Below are 12941 nucleotides of genomic sequence, written 5' to 3' on the forward strand. Positions count from 1 at the left end.
CACAGCATGAGGTTTGGTCGGGAGGATCATTCTGTGTCCAATGTGCAAGTAGGTAGAGTATCGCAACCCAAGTAACCAAGCAATGACTCTGTCAAGTACTTGCTATTGCTATTGTCCACTGTTTTCAGGGTGTCCTTGTGCCATGGCACTACAGTAAAACTGGTAGAGTGAAAAGGATGGCACCTCACTGTTAAACCATACTGGGTCTGCACAGCCAGTACAGCCAGAGGAATTCCCTGGGGTACTGCAGTCACTGCAGTAAATGAGCTTTGTGAAACACTTAACCGTAATTTTATCCACATGAAACAGTAGCACTAATCTTTAACAGCCCAACAGCTTCGCTTCACATTCACTCAATAGCCAATCCAATTGGTTTCTATCAAACGTTTGTTTTAAAAAGGTTTTTCTGACTGATGTGTTTTGGTCGAAAAAAACTGGGATGGATACTCTGCAGTACATATACTCTCTCACTGCCACACCAGTTCAACCCTGACTGAATTTTCACAGCTGGCTTTATCATCAGGGGGAAGATGGAAATATCTTTAGTGGCTGCAGGCCTTCAAATAGAGGTTGAGAGGGTGGATGTTCTTATTGGATATGAGTGTCATCATACCGGGCTCTATAAATCAAGGTCACTGTGATGCCAGCTCAAGAGCCTTCTCTTACACCTGTGCAATCTCTTTGAAAGACATGCAGCACATTTGTATGAGAAGCAAAAGAAATGAAAAATATATGAATATATGAAAAATTTATTGCTCCTGAGTAGCTCTGTGGTCAAGGCACTTGCCTTGAGCACAAGCTAAGATATTTGGCTTGGTCTTAATCACAGGATCTGATTCAATTACAACTGTGTCATCAGCCCACGGTGACTGGGAGCCCACAGCAGTGGAACAAACTAGCTTTGTTTGGAGTTCCCCTCATTTCACTCCTCATAGGCACCCTGCAATTCTTCAGGCACCGGCAAGTTGCTGGGATGATGTCAGTGGAGGATCTGAAATGGTGGCTGATAGAATGGGTGGGCTCTGAGCTGGTGCTATGTTGCAGCAATACACTGCAGTAAGATACCAGTTATGAGGCACATGCTTGGGGGGATGGGATGTATTTCGCAGAAGTCCTTTGAGACATTCTATGTTATGTTTTGCAGGCATCACACACTCAGCACGTAATTAGCACCTTAAATCACAGTAAAGCATGCTTAAACATCCTTGCAAAACAAGATGTGTAAATCGATCTTAATTTACACCACAGCAGTCACATCAACAGTGCCTGTTACTTGAAATATTGTATGCTAACTTTTATAATTTGGAAAGACTGTTAGTGAGGTCTTAGAGGTCTCCTTTTACAACACAAAACCACCCAGTTATGAGGTGCTAAAAGTATTTCAATGAAAACTCCTAAAAAGGGAAAAAAAAGATCAACCTTCAGTACCTCACACCTGTATACACTAGACCGCTGTTTAACACATGGTGAGCAAACCAGTCCAAATTAGCAAAAAGCACACTTGATTCAATCATTGAGGTCTATCAGTACAATTTCATAATTTCCAGTTTCAAATTGTGATCTATTATTCACAATTGCAAACAGTGTGGAGCAATACTATATTTAACCTGAATACAGGGAGGTAGACCCAATAATGGCACCACCAAAGGATGAAGGATTTGAATTTTGAAGTAACTAAATCACAATAAAGAATGAGTCCATGCATGTGTTTCAAATTAATATTAATACTAGGGCTGTCAACGTTAACGCGTTAACGCTCGTTTGCGATTAATCGCGAAACTTTAATGTATTAATGTTTGAATGCAAATTAATCATATTATCAAGTTTGACCGCAACTTCCTTCCGTAATTCCAGCGCGGATACTTACCTGGCTGAATTACTGAAAGGCGTGGCAAACGCACATGTGCTGAACGGCAAATTTCGTTTTAACCCTTTCGCACGTAACTTATTTGTTATGCTATGTAGCGCGCCTGTTACCTTATATGGTTCGTTATGTTTTCATTTGCGTTATTAAGTTTCTTATAGATTTCAGTTAGCATTTGCTATATTTTTAGGGTTAAATCGCTGTTTCATCAAAGCTAAAATTAACTAGAATTTCTCCAATCTAGTGTTCTAATGGCACCAGTTTTAGCATATGCGCTAAACGGCTAAACACCGTGTGACCGTACGCGGGAAAGGGTTAAAATTAAATTTGCCGTTCAGCACATCTGCGTTTGCCACGCCTTTCAGTAATTCAGCGAGGTAAATATCCGCGCTGGAATTACGGAAGGAAGTTGCGGTCAAACTTGATAATACAATTAATTTGCGTTAAAACATTAACTCGTTAAAGTTTCGCGAACGAGCGTTAACGTTGCCAGCCCTAATTAATACTAATTATCAATTATAATATGCTATAAAAGACATTTTATGATCAGCACTTGAATATGTGAGTTTCTCAAGCAACCAAAGAGATCTAAGGTTTCCATCATGCCTTTGCAAGACAAAAAACAAGCACATAATATAAAATATTTATAAATCACAATGCATGCCTTAACACAGCTGTGTTCCAACAATGAATTTCATAGGAATGCTTGCACAGCACACACCTCCACTGTGGTTTATATAAAGACAAAGACAAACACAAAGTATACTAACCTGCTTTTGTACTTTCCATCACACTTTCATAGAACATCTTTGGCTTCTCGTCTTTGTAATTCTGAGTGCATTTCTGCAGCGTTCTAACAAGAATCATTGGATGCAACAAATCTTGTAACAACTGACTTTTCTCTTCACATTTCTTCTCAGCACTGTCAAGAGTTCTGAAATGTGTTTTCAATCCTTAATCATAGTATGTTGTTAGGGAAACAGCACTGGAAGACTTTCATCTCTTTCTAGGGAAGCTGGAAGTATAATTACAGAAATTATGATTTCTCATAATTACATGGTGTGGTGTAGTGGTAAGGAGCAGGGCTAGTGGCCCAAGGATTGCCGATTCAATTTCCAAGAAGGCCACTCCTGTTATTGGAAAAGGTGTTTAAAACAAAGTGCCTCAGTAAATATCCAGCTGTATGAATGGACAACATGTAAAAGAAGACTAAGTAATATAAGTTGCTCTAGATACGAGAATCTGCTAAGCACTGGTAATGTAGTGTAGCAACTGTATAAGCTAACCATTGACTGATAGATCCTCAGTGCCTGTTGTCACATCAGATGGCATCAGTAGAGGGCACAGGTGAAAGGGACACAGTTGGGAGATTTTGAATTGTTACCGGCTCCCACTCCAAAGGTTCTTGAAAGGTCTTTGCAAACTGACACTAGTTTGTCACCGTCATTGAGACCTGAAAGACAGATACCACTTGCAAGGATGGGAGGTGTTCTGTGTTAAATGCACTGTATACTGCTCTGCTCAGATATGGGCTCAGTGACAAAAACAGGCCTATCAGCTTCCTTACAGCGACATGTTACATTACATTACATACATTTAGCAGACCCTGTTATCCACAGCGACTTCGAGCACAGGAGAACAGAAGTTAAATGAGCAACAGTGTCAGACCGGGCTAACAACATTCCCAGACCAGTGAGTGTGAACATAACACCATTCAAGCACTACCACAAGTTAAAATAAGCAGCAAGTAGCAGGTGTTAGGGGGTGGGATTGAAGTGGAGATGAGATGCAGTCTGAAGAGTGGTACTGCTGTCCTGACCCCATCGGGAAGGGAGAGTCAATTGCCCCAAGGTTGCAGAGCACAGTGGTCTGGCTGGCACATACAGTTTGAACATGGTACAAATAAGTCGGAAAACCTAACTGTTCTATAAAAGCTTACCTCCTCAACTATAATTGAAACTGAGTCATACATAATACTGCCTGGGCTGAATAACAGACTGGATGGGTGATGCAACTGCCAAATTTTGCCTGCGCAAGAGAATAACTACATCCACATTGGGGTTTTTTTGAACTATTCTCAAAGTTTCGGGTTGTCCATCTTTTCAAATTGTGTGTTGGCTGCAGCTAATTCAAACATTTTCCTCATGTTAAACTGCTTCCAGTTGTGCTTTTAAATGTTGTAGTCTTTCTCTCTTTTTTATGGGGAAGCCATTCTTCTATGCACAGCATATCCCTGTTTTTCTGTTTTATTGTAAACTGTTTTTTTTTGTCACTGTGTGTTAAGTATCTTTGGACTGGTTCTTACATTATGATTGTTCTGGGCTATAAAATAACCCTTGTGGCCCTATGGTCTTCAGGGGAAAAAACTTCTGATGTGTGATTCATCAAGCACAGCCTCAACCATATTGTACTATTGCTCTGATACATATTCATAAGGACCTGTGGCACTGTGTTCTCTATAAAGATACCCCTGTGGATTTTTCCTCCCTGGCAAAGCAGAGTGGCCTGTTCTCACTGCTCACATGCAACAACATCCAATTAATGCTGTTGCTGTTTCAGGAGCCAGGGGGCAGAGAAGCAAAAGTGAGTCTGGTGTTAATGTAACATCAGGACATTATAACTAAAACCAAAAACAAAAACAAAGCTGGTTTGGTATGCTGAGGAAGGCTGGTTAATATTATGGGCTTGCATCGATAAGTACAGTTGCAAACCTCAGTCCCTGTATAAAGGCTGTACCAACTCTGTGGCATTGTAGAGGGGGTGGGGGAAATTGCAGTCAGTTGTGTGAATGCTGCTTGGTTCTGTGCCAGTAATTGCAAATTCCCTGTAAAAGCTTACATTTGTTGTAAGCTTTTGCACATTGAGTGCCTGCTGGAAAGGCTAAAGTTCCTAGCTACTTCGAAGTACAGGAAGTAATAGGAGAGACCAAATTTAACAAGTACATGACACATAATTTGCATAGTGCCTAAAAACACCCACAGCCATGCAAATATCCATGAACATTCATAGACTAGCTAGCTATCGAGCGACTAAATGCAAGCTAGGTCTTCACTACAACTGATAATCAATAAAACTTGTTAACTTGATAACTTGGTCTCGCTTAATACCTCATGTAGCAAATTAGGTGACCTTAAGTTTAGCCATTTTATATGTACTGTATATATTTTGTGTTGTACCATGGGTTCTCACACCATAACACTTTGTTACTGTACACAAGTACTGAACACAGTGGTAAAAACATGGGTAAGGGGAAAACCCCTACTGTTGAGGGGCAGACTGTGAGTCCACCCTAGTCACACACATTCAGTCTGAGTCTCACAAAGGCCGCATGTACAGCCAATACAGCATTCTTGCCAGGGCCTGTTAGTTTAAATAAAGGGGTTTATTTTGGGAAATGCCTAGCAATAAATTGTTTTGCACACTCGTTAATGAGGCAGCTTCTCTCAATCAACAGTGCAAAACAATCTACAAAGCTCCCCCCCTCCACCCACCCACTGCCATTGCCTGCCCACTGACCCATGTGAAACAGCACAAAGGGAGTCTATTAGAGTCACTGTTACACAGCGCTAAGGTACCGTTAAATGTTGCATTCGGTGATGATCACTATGCCCTTGGCACCTTTTTTTCTGTTTTACTGGTGTTATTTTTACTTTAACACAATTAGCAATTTGTTTTTACAACTGATTAAAGAAGAAATGGTAGGAGGGGGCAGATGGCTGAAGACATTATGTAATTGAATGGCTCTCCCACTATTGTTTTCTGGCCGGCTCCTCTCCCTGGCAGCCATTTTAAGTGACTCTTTTTAAATCTGAAGCCCTCTTATTACATAACGTTTACAAATGTATTCTTTGCGGCAGCTAATGGCCAACTTTCCCTTTTTTGTTTGCTGGAATTCCATCACTCGTTTTCCCTTAAAAGACAATGGACCTGCTCCATGGAAGAGCACGTTTTCACTGCCATTCACCAAGAATCTATTCAGGCTCTCTTACTCATAAGACAAAGAAGACACCAATTACAGTGGATCAGCTCACAAATGTACACAGACATTTTTTTTCTTTTCTTTCACATGTTTGATAAACAAGTTTGAAAACTAAAAAGAAAGGAAGCTGTCTGTATGATGAAAAGGGCTGAACTTTGGGTGCACTGACAACGACCCCCACCACTGGACTTTTAATCTTTTGAAAGCATATCACAAAAGAGGCTGGCAATGATGTGAGAGTTCAGAGCTGTACATATTGAGGCAGAGGTCAGGAAGGGCTCTGAAATGGAAATCAGTGGTTGTCGTGGTTTTCGTCTCCTTCAAATAATTATAATCACCCTTGATTGTGCTAGGATGAATACAACAATGTGCAAGACACAGAATAGTAAACAATAGATGAAAGCCTTCAAAGTGTACCACGGATTGTTTAGAAAACTCTTCCAGAGATTTGCTGATATTGAATGCATCCAATCTATTTTGGAGGATCATTTAGAATTCAGGAATTATCAAACTATTTCAAAATGTACCCACAAACCAAGACCCAAATCTATCCCTCTGGTATCTGCAGGAAGCACCAAGACGTCTGACATCTCTCTCTTTCTCTCTTTCTCTCTCTCTCTCTATTTATATATACAAATTAAAGGAAAACCTTGAATAAATGAATGGAGACACATAACAAATGCAGATGCTTCCATACAGGTGTACTGCATGGTACAATTAAGCAATTAACATCCAATCATGCTCTGTGGCATGTATAAAAATGCTGAGCAGGCCCAGTTGATCTCGATTTTGGATCAAGATGGCAAGAGGAAAAGATCTAAGTGACTTTGAAAGAGGGTTCATTGTTGGGGCATGGATGGCAGGAGCTTCAGTCACAAAGGCTGCTCAACTGACTAGTGTTTCAATAGGAACAGTGACTAAAGTGACATCTGCATTTAGATCTATGGGAAAGACATCAGTAAATAGGGTTGGAAATTGTGGTTGACAGCACAAATTCGATGACTGTGATGCTCGTGCATTATGTAAGGAAAAACAGAAGAGCAACTCTTCCTCAGGTGACTGAGAATGTCAATGCAGGATGTGATCAGACTGTGTAGTGTGATCAGTAGTACAAAAACCATAGGCACTGGTCTATGGAGATGTGGAAAAAGGTGATATGGTCAAATGAGTCATCCTTCGCCATATTCTCGACAGGTGGGCGAGTGCATGTGTGGCGTACACCAGGCTTAAATGCTTGACCCTTACAGTGAGGGGGGTCTGGTGGCTCTGATATGCTGTGGGGGGCATTATGCTGCAACACTTTTCCCCAAGGTTAGGGTCACTGCAAATCAATACAAAGTTGTTCTGAGTGATCAGCTTTGTCCTACGATGAAAAATTCCATCCTGATGGGAGTGGTCTCTTCCAGGATGACAATGCCCCCATCCGTAGGGCATGAGGGGTCACTGAACGGTTTGATGAGTATGAAAATGATGTGAACCATATGCTATGGCCTTCGCAGTCGCCTCAACCCAATTGAATCTCCTATGGGAGATTTTGGACCGACGTGTTAAACAGCGCTCTCCACCACCATCATCAAAACACCAAATAAGGGAATATCTTTTGGAAGAATGGTGTTCCATCCCTACAGTAGAGTTCCAGAGACTTGTACAATCTATGCCAAGGCACATTGAAGCTGTTCTGGTGGCTTGTGGTGGCCAAACACCTTACTGAGACACTTTATTTTGGTTTTTCCTTTAATTTGTCACCCATTTATATATATATATATATATATGTATACACACACACGCACACACACACTTTTATATGGATTGCATATAGAAGATAATTCAAAAAGGTTGTAAATACATGTGTTACACATCTTCATGTAATGAAAAGCTTTCATTATGCAGCATTATTAATTGTTTTATTTGGCATATCTGAACCATTTATTTCCAGTTTATTTCCATTTATTTCTTTTGCTGTTTTGTTTTTCTCCAGTCAGTATGGAACACATCCGGAACGCACGTCAGCCCACAGGGAGCACGCAAGCGACGGACGCAGAGATTTTTAGTGTGTTTATGGGCCACTTTGAACTAAACCAACCATTCCGTGGTTAGACCAACCACCTGAAAAAAAATCTCTTTTGGGAATTACTCAGGATCCACTCATTATAATAGCCACGCCATGAGGAACGAAGAGAGCAAAACTTAAGGAACATGTTTTCTTTCTTCTTCACCACAGCCCATTCACTTCTGACCTTGGAAAATGTCTGCCTAATTATGTCCACCCCTTTGAAGAGGAAAATTCTGTGCTTCCATACATAAACATTTTGCAAACCATCAATGTCTTCTTTGGGAATGCAATGTTTTGCTGCTTCTCTCTCTCCCTCACTTGATTATAACTGATGTCATCGAGTCCCCAGAATGGTAAAACATGTATGACCAAATGTGCACTACAAAAGACAGTTGTAATAGCCCCAACGATCCTGGCAGATAGGACTTCAGCCAGCTATGAGTGTCAAAGGCCAGATCAGTACCAAAAGAGAATGGACGGCAGTGTAGCATAGTGGTAAAAGAACAGCGCTCGTAACCGAAAGGTTGCTGATTTGATTCCCGCTGTGACAATGATGAGTAATGATAATGATGAATGGATCCCGAACAAGGCCGAACAGAGCCTGCAATCACACCAATCTGTCCTGTCTCATTCTTCATCTTATGACCCCAATGCAGCTTCTCAGCTACCCTGAAGCCATGGTAACACTTATATCCTTTTCCATGAGGTGGAGCAATATTTGAGTGCAGCCCATACAGTCCTTGTTTAACCCAGTGGGCTCAGGTACTAAGAAATGGCTACAGCTGACTTTAAGAAGCACTCTTCTGTAACTACTGAGAACACTTGAAGTGATGAAAACCTAAATTGGGAGGTGATGAAATGTATTTCTAGAGACTAATACCTTCCACTTCAGATGTGGAGTTCAATGAAATTTAGATTGAAAACAGAAGACTTACCAAGATAGCATCCAAGACAGTATCCAAGAAAACATCTTGCGTTAAAAAAAAACGCTACAATATCAGAAACTTAAACCATAATTTGATTCGTACTGATGGGGTTTCAACTGAATATTCAGGTGTCTACTTTACAAACAAGCTCAACAGACAATGGGATGTGAAATAGTGATGGTAAAATAGTAGAAGTTCTGTAGTATACAGACGTCAATGTACATCCATAACATAACATAAAAGATGGTTTTACTGCATCTCATTTAGGGTCTGTGCTGCTGTCAGGGGAAGTGGTCAAGTCTTTGGAGAGGGGAACAGTGTGTGCAACTGCAGTCATCAAAACGCATCTGGAAGCCACAGACCCACAAATATGCAAACCCCACTTTCACTGCACTTGACCACTCAACATCATACAGAAGGTTTGTTAAAGGTACCCATTATGAATTCCTTATACGTTTCTCTGTGAGGTTTCATTTGCAGCAAATTACAAATGGTCAAATTGAATTCAAAACATTCACAACTTCCACACATTCAAATGGCAAAGTTCCAATGGCAATTCCGGTAGCAAACATGATGAAAGAAGATTGCTAAATGTATACAGTATATTCACAGAATTCTGGTATGTCCCAGTATTGGTGAAATTATTATATTCAGATACTGTGTATATACATCACAGAGTTGAAAGAGTAGACACTGCAATACTTTAAGTGTTGCATTCACCTCTTAAAGAATTTTAGATTTTATTGTACTTGCATCATTTTCAATCAAGCTTACCCCCATCTACCACAACATACAAATCAACCAAATCAAAGAGTATGTGGGGAAAATGTGGACATTTAACCAGACAACTGTGGCATTGAAAATACATTTAGTTTTCAGGATCATTTGGCAGCACGGCCATGTCACTCACTGACCTGGTACAGCAATCCTTCCTGCTGTAGGGTGGTCCATTTCCAGGATTAGGTCATTGTGGAGAACCTGAGAAGAAATACACAAAGAACTTGCTGAGTTGGCTGCTTCACTGCATCTCCACTGAAGAAGGGGCGATTCAAATCATGTTTTTCCTTTGTCAGCTGTTGGTTTGCTGTGGCCAGCTCTGCCTATACAGGTCTTTCCACTTTATAATAAGTAGCTAGTCCAAATTTCACATTACAGCGCTCATACTCTATGCTGTATGTGCTAGATATAATAAATCCATGTCTTCTGGAACATCGGCTTCTCATTCAATGGTACTCAGCATTAAATACAATTTACGTGTTGGAATGATGTGGGAATCTATGTGTTCTTTCTATTTAGTTAGTTATTTCCTTGGCTATCCATTCAAAATGACGTGCTCTAAAGTTCATCTCCACATACTGCTTATGAGCTGCAGTTTTCAAATGGTATTTTACAGCTTCTACCCTGTAATTTCTTAATTTATCGTTTCTTCTTAATTTCCATCTTAATTCTTATTAATTAAGGCCTATGCTACTCCTGGTTTCACTGTGAAAAAAGTAATTTATATTTGACTGACATCTTGTCATTCATACATATGTAATATGTTTGGTTATCCTCATGTCCTAATGTTGTTTCAATTTCATGCTCACTGCTGTCCTTCTGAGGTTATCTCTTGTAGGACATACCATTTCTAATTTTGACTAATTAAACAATGATTTAAAAATGGAGCTATTGATCATCAGAATCATACCAACTTATGATAACAGAAGGCATGTTGCTTTTCTCCATGCACAACACAGGCACTTATTGGCCCTTGACCTGAAGCCAATAAAACCAATTAGAGGAGAGTGTGCATTGTTAGGGAGTAGAAAAGGGACACGGCCACCTACTTTGTAAGTTTCACGTCACGCTTTGTCAGTTATTCAGCTCAGTAATGTGGCAACGCAGCCTGACAGGCCAACAGGTCACGTTCACATCACACTGCCCTTTCTGTTTAAAGCGATTTCCAACTGCTTTCACACAGAATGAAAAAAACACTTGCCTTTTATTGCACGGTATCTGCATGTCTATCCATATACTTGAGCGTTGTAATACAAGACAGTATATTTGAGTTTTGTGCCTAGACAAACTGGGGCAGCAGTGTAGCATAGTGGTTAAGGAGCAGGACTCGTAACCTAAAGGTTGCTGGTTCAATCCCCGCTGGGACACTGCTGCTGTACCCTTGGGCAAGGTACTTAACCCACAGTTGCCTCAGTAAATATCCAGCTGTATGAATGGATAACATTGTAAAGAACTGTAACCTATGTAAGTCGCTTTGGATAAAAGCGTCTGCCAAATGAATAAATGTAAATGTAAATGTAAATACTGTAGTCTGGCTGTCTTACATTCTTGCAGACTGTTTATATCGTGCCAGGTGTTGCTTCATTGATCAGAATAATTAAGTTGTAACTTTTTTAACATCAAGCAGAGAAATAGCCATATAATGTATCAATTAAGAGTTTTTTTAAATCAAGTAATGTTAATGACATTTTACAATAACAGTGTATAGTTCACAAAAATATTAATTATTGTTTAACTGGAGCAGATAGTAAACATCATATAGTATTGCCAGATAATACATGCAAACTGTGATTTACAATCTCAGAATTCTTACAAATTCATAGCAAACCAAATTAATGGTTAGGGTAACAAAGTATAATCTCTGATAATATGCTTCGTTGTCTGTCTTGTAGAATGTATTCTGTAGAAAGACAAAAGAGAGCTCAAATGACAGTGATTTAGGGGATGTACCCTAATCCCAAATTTCAACAGCAACAGTGAATCAGCTCTTTTAAACTGCACTGGCCAGTAAAGCTTTCGGAGCTTTTTTTAGCAATCTGATTCTTTTGCCTAATGAGGCCTTTGCAGCAAAATTTGGAACAAATATTATGCAACATATCTTTTGTTATGGAGGGTAATGGAGCTGTTGTGTAAAAATGAATTGGCTTCTCAATGGACTGTTACTATGCTGGTTTTGAAAACCACATGCACATATGTATGTGTTTTCCTATAGCAATATTGAGCAGAAATGAACAGAAATAAAATGATAAGCAGGGATAAATTGAAAGGCATAGCAATTGATGCCAGCATAATGGGAGACTGTCGTTCAATAAAGCTTTACTAATTTTGCAATTTACTAAGCTGCATAATTCTAAAACACAAAATTGTCTTTTGTATTACTGCAAGCAACAATGGACAACATGGTCCTAACATCTAAAATCTCTCAATTCTGACATTGCAGTTATTGCAGAGCAGTGTTTCTAAGTTACAGCTTTTGTTTCAAGCAAATATGATATTAAATATTATTTCCATATTATGTAATGATAATCATTATCAGCTCTATCAGCTGTATAGCAGCTGTAACCATAGCTACACTAAGTTCACACAGCAGTTGCTTCCTTTGACAAAATAGGGGTTATAACGTTAAGTTACCATTAAGCAACAACGAAAAAGGTATAGTAGTATGCCTCTTGTTTCAAGTACATTTTTATATCTAAGAGATTTCCAAACTCCATATGTCTATGGACAGCACAAAAGTCGTGTGAAAACATTTTCAAGTGAAAACATTAGCTAGCTCAATGATGTTATAGGAAACCACAAACGTCATATGGCCTAATTGTTCCCTTTTGACATGATATTGTAATACCATCACAAATGCACTACCTCCAGCATTTGGGTGATGTTTTTGATTCACAGAATAGTTTGAGTTTTAACAGAATGGTAACTAATGCTGGGTTTACTCCCTGGCTAAATCTGGGGGCTTGTTCTGTTCCACTTTGGTGGAAATTTCCTGTTTGCTTGGTTCTTGGTATCAATCATGCCTTATTTAAGTTGGTAAGCTGAGATTGAATTAATCAACTACGAACAGTAGATCATTCAAATCTGAGGATGCATAGTGATCATTCTCAAGGCTTTATAAAACATGCAGCAGTTTTTGAAAGAAAGTATTTTGATGCATGGCAGATCATTCAGAAAGTAGAGTCTGATTCTGTTGTTCACAAACGGTTAGGCAACTTTTTGCAACGGGTGGCAGGACTGTCCACACTGAAGCAATCATTTTCATGAAACCAAGTTGCACAACCAAATCTCCTAAGTGTGTACATGGCTCAACACAAAATGTTCTGTGACCAGAAAGAATGTATA

At 39.6% G+C, this 12941-nt stretch overlaps 1 protein-coding gene across 1 annotated transcript in view; it reads right to left on the reverse strand.

Moving 5' to 3' along the window:
- Window positions 1-12941, reverse strand: part of sugct (succinyl-CoA:glutarate-CoA transferase) — a 104059-nt gene that overhangs the window by 11211 nt on the left and 79907 nt on the right. The window contains exon 13 of the mRNA XM_036522077.1: window positions 9737-9800. Coding sequence (XP_036377970.1) covers window positions 9737-9800 — 64 coding nt within the window. The remainder of the gene's footprint in view (window positions 1-9736; window positions 9801-12941) is intronic.

This window comes from Megalops cyprinoides, chromosome 2, assembly GCF_013368585.1.
Source record: "Megalops cyprinoides isolate fMegCyp1 chromosome 2, fMegCyp1.pri, whole genome shotgun sequence".
Lineage (NCBI taxonomy): Eukaryota > Metazoa > Chordata > Actinopteri > Elopiformes > Megalopidae > Megalops > Megalops cyprinoides.